A 20,591-nucleotide genomic window follows, 5' to 3' on the forward strand; every position below is an offset into this window, starting at 1 on the left:
GAGAGGTCGTGTACTATACCACTTTGTAGCTGATACAGCCCCTCAAGGTGGCTTTCCTCATTCCAGGAACAGCAAATACAGAGTCTCCGTTAGTTAAGCTGAGACGGGGGCAGCCCTAGGTCTATATTCTAGGACACAGACACATAAATATTTGTAACAACCAGAGTAATCAGAACTGTCATTGAGTAAGTTTCATTTTTCTCAAAATAGAAATATTGCCAGGAAAAACCGGTTTTCCTTTCCAGTTTCTATTTTGCAAGCACACCGTGTATTCTCACAGTTGATACAACCCTATTGTGGTAGCATTATACACAGGCACTGGCCATATAGATTTCTGAAAAGTAAATCGGTACCTTTAGGCACTTCAAAACTCAGTGACCATGTGCTTTCTCTGTGCTTCTCCCCAGCCAGTACCTTTATTAGTAAGATGTAAACATTTCTATCCAATAGTTTTCCGGAATGCAAATTCCAAGAAACAAAACAAAATTCACAATGTTCCTAGTTTCCTATTTCAACATTTCTTGTACATCTAACATACATTTCTATAAATACATAATAGAATTTGTAAATAGAACTAGAACTTGTAACTCTTGAGTGAGACCTAAAAGTAAGGGTTTCCAACTGGGATGGTCTTAGCTGTGTATCCTAATAAAAGGGTAGAGGATTGTCAAGAATTATAGTTTCTGCTTGCACCCTGCCCAAGGCAGAAAAACCCACAAGAAAGAATGCTCTCTCCAAGACTGAATAACCTGCCTTAGCAACCTCAGTTTTACTGGAGAATATGTTTCACCAAGTATGCTGTTTAATCTCTAAATATTCAGGATTTTCTATATATCTTTCTGTTATTGATTTCTAGTTTAAAATACAGTATCTTGGTGACTATTCCCTATAAGCTTGAAAAGAATGTGTGCTATGCTGTTTTGGGAGGAAGTAGTTGATAAATGTCAATTAGGATTGACAGTGCTGTTTAGTTCACCTATATTCTCACTGATTTTCTGCCTGCCAGGTCTGTCAATTACTGATAGAGGGATGTTGAAGTCTCTAACTACTCATCTGTTTCTCCTTGCAGTTCTATCAGTTTTTGCATTGTGTCTTTTGACATTCTCTTGTTAGGTGCATACACGTTAAGGATTGTTATGTCTTCTTATTGTAGTCACCCTTTTATCATATGTAATGCTCTTCTTTATCCCTGCTAACTGTTCTTGCTCTGATGTCTGCTCTGTCTAAATTAATATGGCTCTTCCAGCTTTCTTTTGATTAGTGTGAGCATGGTATATCTTTCCCTATCCATTTACTTTTAATCTATCTGTGTCTTTATATTTAAAGTGAGTTTCTTATAAACCCCATTTAATTGGATCTTTTTTGTGTGTGTGAGGAAGACTAGCTCTGCACTAACATCCATTGCCAATCCTCCTCTTTTTGCTGAGGAAGATTAGCTCTGAGCTAACATCTGTGCCCATCTTCCTCTATTTTGTATATGGGACCCTGCCACAGCATGGCTTGATGAGTGGTGCATCAGTCCATGCACAGGATCCGAACCTGCAAACCCTGGGCTGCCGAAGTGCAGTGCACGAACCTAACCATTACACCACCAGGCCGGCCCTGAATCTTATTTTTTGATCCATGCTGACATTCTCTATCTTTGATTTCTGTGTTTAAACCATTCACATTTAAAGTGATTATTGATATAGTTTAATTAATATCTACCATATTTGTAACTGTTTTCTATTCTTTGCTCTTGTTCTTTGTTTCTTTTTTGGTTTTCCACTCTTTTTCCGTCCTTCCTTTTAATTGAGGATTTTATATAATTCCATTTTCTTTCCTCTCTTGGCATATTAGTTAAACTTCTTTTAAAATTTTATTTAGTGGTTGTCCTAGAGTCCGAGTCCACTGTTAAATAAGTAAATTAAAATTTATAAATTAAAAGTAAATTTTTAAAAAAGTAACACTTTTTGAAAGTAAAAGTAAATTAAAATTTATGACCAAGAAAAATAGAAATTAGACTAGGAAGTTAAGATGTTGGCAAGAGAGAGGGAAGAAGCAGGTCTGAGACATCAGGTAAGTTGTCAACTCTTTCTGCTCAGCCATTGGCCTGGTGCTAGCTCTATCTCAGACTAGAGTTGCTAAGGTCAGAGGGAAAAATAGGAGAAATCCAAAGCGGACAGGGCAAGATAGGCTCCAGAGCATCACTTTAGTTACACACACACAAACTCACATACTCTTTCTCACACACAAACAGAAATGCTTCACACAAAACACTCTCTCTCTCTCTCTCTCTCACACACACACACACACACACACACACACAAACACACCCCATAGGTCAGAAAACATCCAAAGCTTCTATCCCCACCTGTGGAATTCCTTGGAGTTGCCAGGTGTCTGCCACAAGGATTGGATTATCATAATTATTAAACTTAATGATGTCAATCCCTGTCCATGGGCAGGGCTGAGTCTATAGCCTCTCCATGGCAGACAACAAAGGAAATAATTCCTTACAAGAACTTGTGTGTACAAAAGATGCTTTCTACTAACTCCAGAGTGGAGGAGCAGAAACCTAGCCTCCTGCCTAGACTGGGGCCCCGGTATGGCTCCTAAGTGCCGTTCCAAGTGGCGCTTGGTGAATGGGACACTAGGCTGAGGAAACCACTACCCACAAGCCAAACCCTCCTTCTGCAAGCTTCTAGATTCAATATTTGCCAGGATGGGCTACTGGATTGTATCTTTTCTATTGGACATAGATTTAGAGTCATTTCACTTCAGGCAGCCGGGGGGAGGGAGTGGCAGTAAGCAGAGCGTCCCTGCTGCCAGGCAGCCAGAGCCGCATCCCCAGACAGCACCTCTTCACATCTCAACACTGCCTCACCCCAAAAATGACAAAATTCTCCCCAAACCCTCAGCTTCTCCTCTCATGTCTGGTCACTCTTGTGGCTCAGTGGCTTTCACTGGGCACTGCAAGGAGCAGCAGCATCTGTCCTGAGCCTGTGAGCAGCACCACTGAGCCAAATCTCTCTAGGTAAGTGGGCAGAAACAGGAGGAGTGATCATGAATAAGGTACTGTTTAGCGTTTCTCAAAGTCCTAGGAATACAGGCTTCATCAGCACAGGCACAGCCACAAAAACCATGGCTGACAAGATCAACCCCATAAAGATTTGTTATTTTATTTAATAATTAATGTATTATTTCTATTGAATGAGTAATTTAATATTTTGAATTAATTAAATTAAATTTTTCAAAAGTTATTTCTTTTTAGCTAGCCATATTCCTAAGAGGATTTAGGCTGGCTATTCAAAATATGTACACAATAAATTAAAAACAAAAGATATCTTGGCACATTATTAATTATTCAAGGGGTATAATATTTTAAAAGTTTAAGTATTTAAAACCATACACTAGCATACAATAACTACTCGAAAATATTTCCTAGTTCAGGTTAATTGCTACATGAGAACAATTTTGAGGACTTATTTTACAAATTATTCTACCTTTCTAAATTCATTAGCTGAGTGAACTAAACCCTGTTCGTATCTTGTCACTTGCAAAATGTGAATTCATCATTTCTGAATCCTTGAAATAAATTCCTTGTCCTAAGATGAACTGGACTATATGATCCGTCTAATCAGACCCTCAAGTCAAACTGCCAAAAGTGTGTTTTGACTTGGGGAAAAGTTGAGGAGGTTGAAAGGAAGATGACTTAATCTCCAGAGAATGTTGAGGCCTCTCTATCAATATACATTTGCTTGTTTTTCATGATTTCATGTCTGTCTCTTGTCATATTGTGGGCTCTTAATGAGGCTGAAACTTACACACCTTTTTATCCCTCACATCCAACCATGTGCCTCACACAGAGTACATGTTCAGGAAATGATAGACCAAATGAATGAGAGAATGAAGGAATGAATATGTAAATCAATCAATCAATGAAAAAAAGACTCTAATGTTCCAGGACCCCACCGAGGGTCTGGAGTGCAAGTGTAATAGGCAAGGCCAGAGAATTGGCACAGCAGTTGAGTCTTATCAGAGAGGACATTGCCTCTTCTTAAAGTAGCTGTCCAGAGTCAATTTTGTTTTTCTGTTCAACAAGATCTCTAAGAATTGCCTAGAAAATACCGTTTCACAATTGAATGCCATTTCATCTGGAAATTATTCAAAGAAGAAAGTGTCCCATATGATTTAGAAGATGAATAATCAAAGATTAAAATATAGCAGTCCTGGAATGCTTACAGCAAAGGTTCATTTTGAGGTAGCCCACTAGCCCAGCAAAAATCAGAAATCTAGTCCTAGGGAAATAATGCCTGGGTCTCTTATCACATAAGAAGATTCTTTTTTTTTTTTAACAATTTATTATTATTATTATAGCTCATGATTTTGTGAGTCAGGAATTCAGACATGGCTCTATAGAAAGACTCCTCACTGCTCCCAAATGTCTGGGTCTCCACTGGGACAGCCAACTGGTGAATGAAGACTGGTGGGGCACCCTCTCCACATGGCCTCTCTGGGTGGCTAGCTTGGGCTTCCTCACATGGTTGCAGCATCAAAGCTCTGGAAATTCCTTTTTTTTCTTTTGTGAGGCTGACTGGATCTGAGCTAACATCCATTGCCAATCCTCCTCTTTTTGCTGAGGAAGATTAGTTCTGATCTATCATCTTTGCCTATCTTCCTCTATTTTTTGTACATGGGATGCCGCAATAGCATGGCTTGATGAGTGGTGCGTAGGTCCACACCCAGGATCCGAACCTGCGAACCCGGGCCGCCACAGTGGAGCGCTCAAACTTAACCACTATGCCACCAGACAGCCCCCATAAGAAGATTCTTAGAGCACAGACTCACCTAACCGAGGCAGTTTTTGCAAGAAATTTTGAGTCAGAGAATCCAGTCTCCAGAGATTGCTTGTGAGAAAGCATTGGCAAAATAGTAATGTGGAAGAAAGGGCTAAGATGTGTTTCAAGAGAGTTCTGGAAGACAAACCCAATGCCAGGTTGTTGGCAATCCCAAAGAACCATCTGGATGATACACCAAAGAAGTTCCCACCAACCCTAGGAGCTGGACCATAGAGCTGAGTCCTGAAAACTGAAATATTAAAGTTATCACTCTTAAATCTAAAATTGAGTTCTTCAGATGCACTAGTTACATTTCAGATGCTCAATAATAACCTGTAGCGAGGGGCTACCACATTAGCACAGATTTAGAACATTTCCATCATCTCAGAAAGTTCTTTTGGAACTAATGCAGTGTTTCTCAGTCTTGGCACTATTACCATTTGGGGCCAGATAATTCTTTGTTATGAGGGGCTGTTCTGTGCATTGTAGGATGTTTAGCAGCAGCCCTGGCCTCTACTCACTAGATGTCAGTAGCACCCCTATCCGTAGTTGTGGCAATCAAAAAATGTCTCCAGACGTTGCCAAATACTTTCTGAGAGAGCAATATTGCCCCCTGTTGAGAATCACTCTTTTAGAGCAATGACCAGCTCAAGTAGGGTTGGGCCAAGCCTCACCAAGAGGAGATACCCTAGGCCTCAATACAGAGAGGCTGGTTGACTTGGAGGCTAAGCGTGTCTAATGAAAGACCAAGCACCCCTACACCTGATTCCACTGCCACTTCAGGATCTCAACACAGAAAAGCAATCTTGAAAATTTCATGATTCCACGAATGGAGAGTCATGGAATTATCATCATGTCAGCGCTATAACTCTTTATTTACCTGCAGGTTGGAAACCAATAACATGACCCAAGAAGTCTCCTATGAGCCTCAGAACAAAAAAAAAAAGTACTTATGTGTGTCTGTCTCCCACTAGATAGCAAGCCACTTGAGAGGAGGGAACGGATCCTCCATCATTTTATCTACAGATGCCAGCAGAGTGCCAGGCGTACCACAGATAAGTACTACTGGTTCACTGAACATTTGAACTGATAAGGAGTTCCTGTCAACAAATGCTGTCTTGGGAGTTTGGGGGTACTACTTGTGGAGATCTCCTATCATCTATCCAATTATTTTTACCAAAAGAATCGTAAACAGTCGCGAAATTATCAGAGTTGGGAGAATAATGTGTGTGCTGAGCCATGTTCTTTTCAGTCCATCTTATTTAGGATTGTAAATATCAGTTGCAACTGCAAAAGGTCCTTATTCCTCTTAACTCCCTTGGATGGACAAGTTCTCCTTAAGTCCCATGTATTTCAGAGATATCTAAAAACAGTGACCTCACAATACCCATACACATTAAGGCAGCAGACTATGTGATGTCTTATACCTAGCTTAGAAGAAGAAATTCTCTCTGAAATGTATGTGGATGATTCCAGGTGAATTAATCTTGATATGAAAAAAGGAATTGAAAATAATTGTATTGAAAATTAAAAATCTAGGTGAACCCTCTTATCTAACCCTTGAGGAACTAGGCTCATGGAGGCTAAGGATCTTATTGAGGTCACCCAGCTCTTCTGTTAGTTACAGAGCTTGCTCTGAAATCCTGATGTCTGTACTCAAAGTCTGGTTCAAGTAGGAACCCTGTTCAGTGAGAATAAATTTCCTTCTTCAGTTTCCATTTTTCTTTCATATTTGTAAATACAAATACACATTGTCAGCTATTTCCTTTGTGCTTGATGCTGCTTCATCCTGTGTGTCAAGGATCTGTTTATCCCAAGGACAAACACTGCAACTAAAGAATGCTGCCCCTTGTGCCCATTTCCAGAAGAACAGGCCAGGGCCTCTGGGGGGCGCTACCAAGGACACCCAAGGCACAGAGCTTGGATGAATGGAACCAAGGTGTCTGCTAAAGGTGAGACTAGCTACCTACTCTCACCTGCTTAGCAGCTAAAGTAGGTATTCAACACAAGTCCTTGTTCAGAGGAACCAATGCAACTCAAGGGAATTTCTGGACCCTTCCAATGTGTTTGACCAAAGGCACATGCTGGAAGAGTGTGATGTCACTGCACCATACTTTACACACGTAGGTGTAGAGGCTCTTTATACATACATACACCAACAGGGGTACCTGATCAGCCTACTCACTGAGAAAAAATGCGTATCATCTAGCTCTGCACCTCTGCTTCTCTGAGTCCAATCTGTCCCCACGTGGTATTTTGCCTGCCCTTGGAAAAGTAAGGGGCAGATCTCACCTACAGACCATTGAACAATTGATGACCTTCAGGAGATACAACTGCCAAGACACCTGAAACAAACTCATACTTGAGTGGACACTAACAACATATACCACATCTTGGGGTCCCTATCATAGAAAACTTTCTATTTCCAGAGTACCGCTTGGGTGGCCAGCTGGCTCTTTCACAGTTGTATGTTCCCTCACATCTGCTTCTGCAGGATTACTGTGACTTGAGATATGAGAGCTGGTTTGGTGGTCCGAGGCCAAAGCCTTCCAGAAGCCGTAGTGTGTACAGCCAGCATCACTGCACACTGCATAAGTAGCCACAAAAGCTTTCCCTCTAGGGCCAGGCCTGGTCACACCACACAGTCTTCAGGATATTCTCTGAGTGGGGAGCCAGCAAGACTGTGATTCTGCCAAACACTTCAGCTTAAAGATCAAGAGTTAACCCAAGAAGATTTTTCTATACCTCAGGAAGAGATAAACAACCCTTCCTCTGTGATTACAAAGTGACAAATGTCTACTCTTTTGGTACAAATCAGTTAAATGCTTATCAATCTGTCTCTCCTGCTAGATGGTGAGTCACTTGAGAAGAGGAAATATGTCATAACCAGGTCCAGACAGAGTGCCCAGCATGTAACTAATGATCATTTATGGTATGCTGCCTTTGAAATGACTTGAAACTAGTGGTAATGAAGGCTGCCTTGGACATGCCAATAATATGTTTGGATCACAGGCTCCTTAAACATCTATGGGCTTCCCAGAGCCATGGGAATGACATGAGTAGCGGAACTTGTTTTCTCAGCCCAAGTTAGAATTCTAAATTTCAATTGCAACTAGAATTCTAATATCTTCACCTCTTTTCATTTTCCTTAGTAGACAGGGACTCCCCAAGTCCCAAGATACTTCAGACAAGTCTAAAAACTATTTGCCTCCCAGGAACCTGAGAACTTTTCTCCTAGACATTATAGGAGCAGACTATGCAATGTCTTGAGCCTAGTTCAATGGTGTAAATGTTCTTTAAATTTCCATTGACAATCCCAAGTGAATGAATACTTGTCATGTAAAAATGAAAATTCAGTTAGAACTGGAATACGTGGGAGTCAGCCAGAAATGTAAATCATTGTGGGCCAAAGATAGCCATCAAGACCCCTGAGATGGTATGACAATTGCTAGACCTTTCAGAACAGAGTAGTTCTTGGTGGCTGAGTATTTTCTCTATGGATGTGATTGGCATGTGTTTGCAAACATGAGTAATCTCCAAATCAAACCTCAGACATGCTGTGTAGAGGTCAAAGCACTTTGACCCCAATTCCCTTATATTGTGTGGATTATTAAGGTGCACACAGAGACACCAAGGCACAGAGAAATGAAGTTACTGACCCAGAGCCTCATGGAAAGATAGGTGTGTACTGGGAGTGAGACACTCTCCACCCTTCCCTAGCATTTACGCCTGAAAGGGACCTAAGAATTGTCTAAGGAAGTACCACTCAAACTTTAACACACCAACAAATAACCTGGACATCTCATTAAAAGGAAGACTCTAATTTAGTAGGTCTGTAGAGGGGCCTGAGATTCTGCATTTCTAATAAGCTTTAGTTGATGTTTATGCTGTTAGTCCACAGACCATACTCTGAGTAGCAAAAATCTAGTTCAGTGGTTTTTAACAATGATTGCACAATAAAATTACCTTGGGCGCCTGCCGGTGGTGCAGCGGTTAGGTGTGCATGCTCCACTTTGGCAGCCCAGAGTTTGCAGGTTCAGATCCCGGGCGTGCACTGATGCACTCCTTGTCAAGCCATGCTGTGGCGGCGTCCCATATAAAGCAGAGGAAGATGGACATGGATGTTAGCCCAGGACCAATCTTCCTCAGCAAAAAAGAGGAGGATTGGCATCAGATGTTAGCTCAGGGCCGATCTTCCTCACAAAAGAAAAAAAAATACCTTTGACTATCTTTCTTTTTTTTTGTGAGGAAGATCGGCCCTGAGCAAACATCTGTTGCCAATCACCATCTTTTTGCTTAAAGAAGAGTGGCCTTGAGCTAATATCTGTGCCAATCTTCCTCTATTTTGTATGTCAGTCACCGCCATAGCATGGCTTGATGTGGGGTATAGGTCTGCGCCGGGGATCCAAACATGTGAACCCTGGGCCGCTGGTGTGCAGTGGGCCGAACCTAACCACAATGCCGCTGGGCTGGTCCCTCTTTTTTTTTAATTACTGATAATAATGATACCTGGTCCTCACTCCCATAGATTCTGATTCATTAGACTGGAGATTAGCTTAGGCATCAGTTTTTTGTTTTGTTTCGCTTTTAAGATCTCTGAGAATTTTCTAGTTTGCAGCCAGGGTTGCAAACAACTGTGCAAGGCCAGCCTTTTCATTTCACTGATGAGGCAACTCATAGAATTTAAATTAAATCAAATTCACCCAATGCTTACATTTGCTTACATTTCCATCACTTTCTTTCAGAGTTGGGTCAGGGCTGGAGACTTGCAGAAAATATTTTCACCTAAAGACTCAATTGGCCTACTAGAAGCTTGCCATGTGATATAGAACTAGAAGGAGAGTGCTGAGAGAAAGTGATCCCTCCTCCAAAAATCTCTTCTCTGCTTATATAGGTCAGCCCCTCCTAGGGAAGGGCTGGATGCCTACTGCCCAAGAGGCTTTGCCAGGCTCTATGCTTGGGCATGTCCAGGGCTCCCTGACTTGGGCTCTAAGGTGGAACTATCTAGATGGCCCTGGTCTGAAGCTCACAGCAGAGCACACTGCCTCAGCAGCTGCACAGTAAGAGTTACGATATGAGGCATCTCTTGATGCTCCCTGGGAAATATTAGGATGTGGAAGGGCTTCAGCTGGAGGTCAGCGCAGTGCAGACTGCCAGCTTCAGAGATGGACAGACTTGTCACATATCATGAAAGCAACACCCACAATTACTGAATGCTCTTCAGTGAAACATACTTTCCATGCATTACCCCATTTCATCTCACTACAACCCCATCAGGAAAGTCCTATGACTGTCCTAATTTTATAGGTAAGGAAATGTAGCTTAGAAAGGTGAACCAACTAGTCCATGATCACACAGCCAGCAAGTGGCAAACTCTAGTAATGAATCTAGACAGTGTGACACCAGGTGGCCTGCAACACTGTCTTGTGTGCACAAAATCAAATGAAGGTGAAATGTCTTATTATTTCTCATTGTGCCCAAGCTGGGGAAGAGGGAAGGGAAGCTCAGGAAAAATATCCCATTGGCCTCATATCCAGAAAAGGACTGTTCCATGATGGAGCTTTACCCTCTTGTACTCAGAACACATAGCCCTAAAATAGGTGAGATGGTATATGTCTGAGGAATCCCCCACCATCAGGTGATTCTGTAACAGGACAGGTCTAGCAGGTTCTTCCTAGTGCCCTAGGTTTGCTCATCCCCAGATGAAACAACGATTGCCTAACAGTCACTCTTCCCTTTAGGAAACTCATGCTCCCACAGGGGGCCAGGCTCGCCCTGGTTCCCTTTCCTTTGTTCCTGAGTAGTTCTGCTCTCATTTCCACGCTCCCATTTTGCTTAGAGAGTTTTACTGCCTACTTCTATAATTAGAGTAGACTTAGGGAGTGGGATTGGGAATCTCATTATTTAAATGATCTTGAGATTTCTTGGGTTTGGGGAAGAATCCATGGATGCAAACAATATCCTGTGCTTATAAGATGTCAGGAGAGCCAGCATATTCTTCTAGGAACTAGGAATGAGCAGATGCAGTCTACCTCAAGATGCCTAAATCTCTCCTTGAATGAGAGATGGAAATATGTTTTGAATTCACACAGAGAGAGATCTTGCACCACACATCTTCTCAAGTGTGCCCTTTCCCTAAGATATATGCATATTTGAACTGGGAATGCTTAAAATAGATACATTTCCTGTTTGATGTTCCTTTCCTGGGTATTCCTTCTTGTCTATATAATCTTTGACCTTAGAAAGGTCAGGATACCCCTCTGTCTGCTGGATCAATAATGTAGAAGTTCCGTGAAGAGGAAGAAAATGAGCCCTGGACATCCGGGAGCCAATCCAATGCTATCAGCTAGGCCTTGGAGTTGCTAGAATGCGACCTGGCATTGACAGCAAGGACTCAGTGTTCTCCTGTAGCACACAAACAATTTCACATTACATCAACATCAGATAAGTCCACCCTGAGACCACAATGGATCAAGACAAAAACAAGGCCACTCCATAATCATGTCTGAACATAGAGAGAAATATCAACATTGTCCAGTTGGGTCCAAACAGCCCCCCATCCTGGCTAATATGAGTGACTGCTACTTCTTTTCAAATTATACCTTTAGCATTGGTATAGTCTTCCTTCCTTCTGAATAAGATTTATTAAGATACCCAATCATAGAATCATTCCTGCTTCCTGACAGCACCCAATCCTAAACAAAGCCTTGCTTCCTTAAACCCTCCTCAAAGTCACCTAACATAAGCCCAAAGGTGGTAAGTCCTTTCTAATACCCTTTTACTGAAACATCCTGTGATTCCCCGTGGTGTATGTCCTCCCTCACTGCAATGAGGAATATATCCAACTTGCTCAACCACAGATGGGTTCCTGGTAGGTCTTTGGCTAGAGGAGATTGATGCTGACAATGTTCAGCTCTGGTTGTAGACACCCTCCATCATCCATCACTAATTACAGCAAAGCAAGACAAGCCAGAGGTCCAAGGCAGACTGGGAAATGTCCCACCCTCAGAAAAAACACTGAAACAGTAAAAGGAATATCTAATATCTAACCTGCGCGGGCATTTCAGTACACAGTGACTAAAAGCTGACTAAGAAAGGTTTCTGAAAAGTCTTTCTCTCAGTGTCTTAGCAATTCTCTCTTTACAATTAAAGAATTAAAGTACTGTCTAGCCCAACAAAAGTACATAACCTGAATTTCAAGAGTTCATGATATCTGAGATTTAGAAAAGTATTTACAATTTTAACTTTTTATGGTCATCTCTGTCAGTTAGGGTGATGCAAGCTGTTATCACAGATTAACTCTGAAATGTGACTGGGGAAATAACATACAAGTTTACCTCTCACTCATGTAAAAGGAAAAATATGTATTCCAGATTGGCAGGTGGCTCTCCTCCACCCAGTGATTCTGGGACTAAGACTCCTTTCATCTTTTGACTCTACCATCTTTAACATATGGCTTCCAAGTGTTCACACACAAAAGAAAAGATCATGGAGGTTTTGTGGGACAGGCCTGGAAATGACACACATAATGTTTTTCCTTTTTCCATTAGCCAGAACTCAGATACGTGATCACACTCTACAACAAGGGAATGTGAGAAATGTAATCTAGTTATGGACCCAAGGCAAAGAGGAAACAGCACAGCCAGGCAGTCCCACTTGATAACTCTTTGTAGACTGTAATGAAATGTATAACCCTATCTTGAAATATTCACTCAAAGGGAAATTGCTCTCAGGCTTTGCTCTTTTGCTTATCCTGGTGCACTACCCTCTTTGTAACCAAGACACCAAAACTTACAGGATGGCTCACTAACATTTCACAAGTGGATTTCAGACTAGCACTTTACCAAATTTCCCTGCTAACTGTGTAGGCAACTGTAGCAGTCTTGGTCTCATAGAAAGTTTTCATTAAACATGTGAATGTCATTTCATTGACCCTCTGATGATTGCTGCTTTGTAATAGATGACCTAAAAATGTTAGAAACAGAAGAAATGTGAGAACAATCCAGAAGAATTAGGTGAATTTAGATTTAGATTTGACATCCACACATCACAGATTTTTCTAGACTCCAATGGCCCCATCACATTCTCTGAATATATGCATTTGTCCCTCTACTGACCAGTGAAACATGGTTGTTTGAACCACAGATGTTGAACAGTGAAGACCATCAAAATAGCCAATATGCTGAGCAGGCTCCACCATGATCTGAGTTGGCAGTAATGCAAATGATACTAGAGGATGTAAACAACGTGAGACTTTTCCCACAGACCAATATCCCCAAACCCAGAGGGAGCCACTTTGTCTAACAGAGCCCCACAGAAGAAGACCTAACCATCTGAAACCTCGTTTTCCCACAGACTGACAATGGTTCTCTACAGTATTCCTTTAAGCATAAACCTCTCACCCTGGTCCCAGGAGTTTCCACTGCAGATGTCCCTGGAACCACATGGCTGGGTACATTGTGATAGTTACAAATTTGACAAGAGTCTGACATGTTCCACAGATATTTACCTCTCTGTCCTCCACTGATCTTTCTACAACACCGAATGTCATCCTAAGGTCCAGGTATTCCCTATCTCCTAGGCCACATGGACTCCAGCAGGGAATTTGCATATCAAAAGTGTCTCTCACAAACATCCTCTCAGCTGCCCAAACTGAGCATGTTCTCCTAATCAAAGTAAGACAGCCCTCTCTCTAAGTTTCATCTTCACCCAGATGGAGCCCTGCCAATTTCACCGGGTCTGGAGGGTTTGCAAAATCGTCTGGGGAGAGCACCCTCATATAAATGCCATGCTTATTTGAGAAGCCCTAGAACTCTATAGACAAATCTTAGAGCAGCCTCCCTGCCTGAACCAAAGCACTACCCAGCACCTGCTGTCTCATGGCTCCTTGAGGTAATGACTTTCTCTGCTTTGTTGGCCTTGTTTCTTCGCATTTTGAAATTCCAAAACTCTCCTTAAAGGCCAGTTCTTAGGCAGCCCTCCTCCCAAGGGAGCTGACTCACTCACGATTCTGACTCTGACTGACATTTGTAACCTGGTAACTGAGGAGACTTTAATAAGGCGATTGAAAGAGGGCTACTGAAGATGGTTGTGGGCAAAGTTCAGGGAAATCAGAAGACAGTGCTGGACCCAGGGCCTAACAACAGTGGTAACATGACTCCACCAGGCCTACAGGGCAAGAAGAGGGAGCAGTCACCAGACTCTGAGAGACCCTCAGCTGTAGCTGTAGGGGAAGTGCTTCTCAAGAGGCCTTTGGTGAAAAACTCAACCTCTGACAACCCAAAGCCTGGCACAGTGGGAGCTTAGGAATTAACACCATGACCTTCACCTCCTTCTGCACTCTAACTTCAGGCTGGTGGCTCCCAGTGGGCCAAACCCAGAAGAAAGTCAAAAATCAAAAAGGTCCAGTTAATGAAACCCATACTGTCAGCTTCTGCGAACACGCAGCTCAGTGAAGAATGCAGGAAAGTAGATCTGATGGACAAGATAAGAATATACCCACAGAGGCACCTTTCCTAACTGTCCTATTCCAGAGCTTCTTAGTGAGAGCAACAGTGCTCTTAAGAGAATGAATGAGAGAGCTGTCTTAATTCCAAAGGAGATGTCATTTATGTAGCATTTTCTAATGCAGTAACAATTTCCAGGAGACACTTATAGAATGTTCATCAGAGGACAGAGGTCTGAGCCTGGAGGGGAGGCCAGCATGGGGCCCAGTCAGGGTGACAGCATCTAGATCCTTCCAGGCAACATTTATTAAAACCAAGTGGGAAGGACAAGAAGCTGTTTTTTTTTTTCTCCTGAGGAAGATCAGCCCCGAGCTAACATCCGTCGCCAATCCTCCTTTTTTTGCTGAGGAAGACTGGCCCTGGGCTAACATCCATGCCCATCTTCCTCCACTTTATCTGGTACACTGCCACATTATGGCTTGACAAGCAGTGCATTGGTGTGCGCCCAGGATCCGAGCCCCGGGCCACAGCAGCAGAGCATGCAACTTAACCGCTACGCCACCAGGCCGGCCCCAAGAAGTTGTGTATAATGATGGCAATTTTTCTGTTCTTATTGATGCAAAGTCTTGCGATTACCATGAAATGATGAAATTGTGATCACTATGAAATTTGTTTTCTACTAACTCAACTGTTGTCCAAGGGTGGTCCCCTGACCAGGAGCATCAGCATCACCCGTGAACTTGTTAGAAATGCAGACGCATAGGCCCCACGCTAGACCTGCTGACTGAAACCCATCAATCTGTGTGTTACAAGTCTTCCAGGTGACCATGATGCACGCTAAAATTTGAAAAGCCACAGTCCTAGACATCAGGAAACAAGAAATCTTATCAGGGTTGTGGTGTGTTTGTTCCAAAAAGAATATGTTCCTTTCTTTCCTGGTTTGGTTAGAACTGGTGAACTGCAGAAAATATGTTCTGCTCAAAAGGGTTCTCATCTACTAGAGTTCTCCCATCTGACATTACAGTCAATGGGAGAAGAAGAGCATAGTAAAAGGGGCCCTCCTTCAGGATTCCTTCTCCAGCACACATCTACACCTGTCTCGCAAAGAGATTGCAAGCGAGAGATTGCAATGAAATTTACAAGAGTCTCTGGGTCTCTCTTTTTAATATATAGACTGCTGGTCATAAAATGACGTTAGCGATGTCTGCAAGCCCTCCCTCTCCCCCAGCTGTAATAGCAAGGCTCCCCAAGAGATTGTGCAGTGGTCTGTAGTTATGTTTGTGGAACCTCCTGACCTAAGGCAGCCTAAGGGGGCTCTGGAGTATCCTAGGCTGAATAAAATCCACATTAAAATACCCTGATCCCAGGGTAACAGGCACAGAGAAGCAGATTGAGCTCCTCCTTCCACTCATGCTCACTGACCAAAATAGCTTAAGGGAAAAGGACCCAGGGAAATGCCTGAGGACTAACAGGTATCTGCCACATACGTAGGTCATCTGGGGGTGAGGTCGCCACACACATGCACATACTTGTAATTTCATACTAACACATACTACTATTAACAATACACTCTGTGTGCTCACTAAGTAACAGGAGGACTTCTGGTTCTCAGCATTCCTATTTTAGAGAGTGAGGATACCTCTGTGCTGACATTCTACCCCATAGTCTTCCCAGGGCCCAAGCCAAGAAGGCGAAGGATGACACATGTTTATGAATGACTACTTATAAGAAAGAATGATAGAAAGAACAATAATTCTCTTCTGGCAGGTTGGCAGGGCAGCGCTGTAAGATTGTTCAAGTTATGCACTTGAAGTTCTGCAGTCTCGATCAGGGCTGAAATCCAGTATACGTTCCACTCATTAGTGCATGGCACCCTGGCCCCCATTAGATCATCTAGAAGAAGGAGGGGCTCTTTCTACTTCTCACAAATGCTTTGGCTGGGCAGAGATTGGGGTACATATTTAGAGAACCTGGAGTGGTTTATCCTTAAATGTTTTAGCAGCTCCCTCAGGTCATGTCACCCTGTGTGGGTGATCTTCCCTGAGCAATGTCTGTCCTCATCATACCATGGACAGCAATGGGCAGAAGGGGAGCATTTGTGTCAAAAGCTCTTCCTGATTCCATCTCCTTTTGGGATGCTGACTGTTCTCAGTGAGCATTCTTGGAACAATATTGATTTTATTCCCTCTTGATCTCACTCCCTCCCCCACAACACACACACACACACACACACACACACACACACACGGAGGTTTCATGGGATAATATTTCTGGGGTATCGTTGCTGATGAAGAGGAAGGTCACTGGATCTCCTCACCTCAGCAGTCAACCACGCAGTCATGCCCTGAAGCAAGAACAAACTCAGATCAAAATGTTACCTCTGAGCCCGGGGGGAGAAGGGCTTGGGGGAGTGTGGAGTTTTTTGAGGAGGAAACTTGGAAGGAAATGAGAGGCTATATTGAGCTGCCAGCTGTATTCACAGAGGCAGTAGTAAGCCAGAGAATCTTCTGCTCATCTGGATTTTGTGAATTTTCTCTTTATTTTCATAAGAGAATGTTTCATACTCTGTTTTTGTGATTAGATTATGGTTAGACTTTGTGAGTCAGGATGGTAGGATTTATATAAAAATTGGTTTTTGCTAGATATTGGGATAAAGAAAATTTCATAAGGGTCCCCTTTGGGATCTTTCCTTGGGCCTAATGGGTAGAAGAAATGTCAAGTATGGAAGGTAAGATAATTGTTTGAGGACACAGAGGCAAATATACCTACATAGCATGTGAGGACCACTTTTTGTAGTATTACAGACATTTATTTTTCTTCTCCCCTATTCTTATAGGGGGAATAGGACTTCAGCTCTACTTCACAGGAGGGTGAAATATCGGAAAGAAAACTTTGGGTCCTGCTGACCTACTATTATTCTTTCTTCCTTATGGGTTGCTGAGAGAACACTAAAATTGTTGGGATTTTGAATACCTGTCATCCACTAGGTTGCAGGGTTACCTGATATCAGGGTCACTGAATTACAAAAGTGGGACTTACTATTTCTTGGCATAGACCCATCTGACCTCATGCAATGTTCACCCATCCCCCTACTTCTGTTCCCATGCAGTAAGTCCCTCATTGTGAGATGGTTCCACCCATTCTTCAGTCTCTGGGATTGGTTGAGTAAGTTCATACGGGCGTAGGAGGCAGGTTGCTCTACCACATTCTCCATCCTAGCTTAAGGATTCAAGAAACCCATCATTTGGAACACTATTTGGCTCAGGACACTTTCTGGGCAGTGAAGAAACCAAAACATGTTTCCATGTTGGGACCATGGAAATGATGAGTAAGAAATCTACCCTTCTGTGAACACTCTCTCCACATTTCTTCTGAGAGCATTAGTGATATACTACAATGTTGAGAAGGGGCAGCAGGAGAGAGGGTTTTGCAAGGTTGAGGATGTTGCTGAAATTATTTTCACATTAGCAGAATTAATCTCCTTTGAGCTGCCTTTTAGAGTTCACATAGCCTACCTGTTGGCACCATGAAGTGATTAGCATTTCCTCAGGGTTTTTATCAACCTGCACTCTTGTCTTAATGACATGACCATAGAACCCTGGGAGGCTAAAAATAATGAAGGCATGGACAGAATGGGGTAATAGTTCACTACTCAACATGCTGGCTTCATTTCCATTAGACTGAATGCTCCTAAAAAGTACAAATAATTGTTGTCTATTTTTCTAGTGAGGAATCAAATGGGAATCTCATTGAAGACAGCCTGTTTCAGTTGAGATGTCACTTCACTTGGGATTTGCTAATTGAAGACACTGAAATGCCTGACTTAGAAAACAGGATCTTGGATGAGATTGAGTTCCTGGACACCAAATACAATGTGGGAATACACAACCTACTGGCCTATGTGAAACACCTGAAAGGCCAGAATGAGGAAGCCCTGAAGAGCCTGAGAGAGGCTGAAGACTTAATCCAGCGAGAACATGCCGACCAATCAGGCATGAGAAGTCTGGTTACCTGGGGCAACTATGCCTGGCTGTACTACCACATGGGCAGACTAGCAGAAGCCCAGGCTTACGTGGACAAGGTGGAGAACACTTGCAAGAAGTTTGCAAATTCCTCCAGCTATAGGATGGACTGTCCTCACCTGGACTGTGAGGAAGGATGGGCCTTGCTGAAATGTGGAGGGAAGAATTATAAATGGGCCAAAGCCTGCTTTGAAAAGGCTCTGGAAGGGGACCCCGAAAACCCTGAATTCAGCACTGGGTATGCAATCACCGCCTATCGCCTGGACGGCCTTAATGGAGCACCACACAGTAGTGAGGAATTTTGTCTGAACCCACTAAAACAGGCCATCAGGCTAAATCCAGAAGATGCGTATATTAAGGCTCTCCTTGCCCTGAAGCTTCAGGATGTAGGACAAGAAGCTGAAGGAGAAAAGTACATTGAAGAAGCACGGACCAACATGTCCTCGCAGACTTATGTCCTTCGATATGCGGCCAAGTTTTACTGAAGAAAAGGCTCTCTAGATAAAGCTCTCCAGCTCTTACAAGAGGCCTTGAGGGCAACACCCTCCTCTGCCTTCCTGCATCACCAGATAGGGCTTTGCTATAAAGCACAAATGATCAAAATAAAGGAAGCTACAAACATGCAGCCTGAAGGACAGGCTAGAGAAAACGTCAACAAATTGGTTGGCTTGGCTATAGAGGAATTTCAAAAGACTTTGACACTAAGGCCCACATTTGAGTTGGCTTATGTTTCCCTGGCTCACATGTATGCAGAAATAGGCGACCACAGAAAGGCTGAGGACACTTTTCAGCAAGTGTTGCACATGAAGATCACTAACGATCATCTACTGCATGAGATTCATTACCAGTATGGTCGTTTCCAAGAATTTCACAGGAAATCTGAAGATAAAGCAATTACCTATTATTTCAGTGGTCTAAAAATAGAAAAATATTCCTTATATCAGCAAAAAACTTTTCAATGCTTTAGAAATATGTTCATCGGAATGTATGTGTTGTGGAAAGTTTCAGCCTCCTTGGACTCATCCACAAATTGAAAGGTGAAGTGAGTGAAGCCTTGGTGTGCTATGAGAAGGCTCTGAGGCTGGCTGCTGACTTGAACACCATGTTTTGAAGTAGAGCTCACCATACCTGTTTAATGTGTTCATAACTAAATATAACAGAAAACTTTCCTGATTGCTGCCTTCAGAAATATATAACATGCTGATACAAAATAGTTTGATACAACACATACTCTGCTGCCTGCTGACCCCCCTCTTTCTTCCCCATTCCTTCCATGTCTATGAGAGGAGCATTCACTCTTCTATAACACATCCCTGTACTCATTGACCAAAGCTGATTAATGCTGTTTGGGGCACCTATCATCTGCTAGACCAACAAGAACCCTTTTCCCTAAGGCTTTGCATTTGGAACGAGCAGCTTCCATCCTCAGTCTAGCTGGTCTCCTGAACAGAGGTGTCTTAAACAGGGAAGGTTTCAGCCTTCTCCTGGGCCCAGCACACAGGGTCACATGCCAGTATAGCTGTGTGCACACACCCGTACATCTGCAGGCATGCACCCATAGGACATCCACACATTAGTCCAAAGACATTCCTGCCGGTTGGTTCACACACTCAAAGCATGAATTCCCAGAGACAGTTATTCTGAACCAAGAACACGGGTTGCTCATATACACATGCATCACACATCTCTACACACACACACACACACACACACACACACTGATTCTTGGGCTCACATAGGTGCATTCCTACATATTTGTGCACATACACATTCTCTATATGGAGCATAACTGAAACTACTACCCGCTCCCAATTTTAAAAAAAAGGAAGTTTCCTTTTTCATGTGGGTAGGGGGGCTGGCCTATAAGATCTAAGACCAAAGCAAACAAGCAAAGACAGAGTTAGAGAGATGAAGAGGGCTTCAGGAGTTTACTATAGTTCCAGTCCTGGATTCTATTTCCCAAGGCCTTACTGTAGCCCAGACCTTCTGGTCAGTGAGCCAAGTCTATGACCTCAGAATAAATTCAAATTTTTAGTTTACATTTTTCAAGCTACTGGCAACCACAAAGGATCTACATGTTCCAAACACATTGCTGGACATTCATTCACACTGAAGAAAAGTTAAAATGTACAAGGGAAGGACAAAGTAAGGAAAAAAACTGTTTAGGATGTACAAACTGAAAATGACATAAATATCTCAATGCAGTTTTTAAGTGCTTGCTATGTGGTGTGTGATAGAATCTTCTCCTTTTTTTCCCTAAAATATTTTCTACAACAATATTCAGTAAAGTTAACAACTTCATT

The 20,591-nt window shown here is 42.6% G+C and overlaps 1 protein-coding gene across 1 annotated transcript in view; it reads left to right on the plus strand.

Moving 5' to 3' along the window:
* The window catches only part of LOC101402871 (protein IFIT1 homolog B), a 62,954-nt gene extending 42,363 nt beyond the window's left edge, over window positions 1–20,591 (plus strand). Inside the window, 2 exon segments of the mRNA XM_087432249.1 lie at window positions 17,993–19,260; window positions 19,263–20,591. Of these exon segments, the coding sequence (XP_087288375.1) occupies window positions 18,081–19,260; window positions 19,263–19,399 (1,317 nt within the window). The 5' untranslated portion in view covers window positions 17,993–18,080 and the 3' untranslated portion in view covers window positions 19,400–20,591.

This window comes from Ceratotherium simum, chromosome 6 (genome assembly GCF_057802395.1).
Source record: "Ceratotherium simum simum isolate JZ-2026a chromosome 6, ASM5780239v1, whole genome shotgun sequence".
NCBI classification, from domain to species: domain Eukaryota; kingdom Metazoa; phylum Chordata; class Mammalia; order Perissodactyla; family Rhinocerotidae; genus Ceratotherium; species Ceratotherium simum.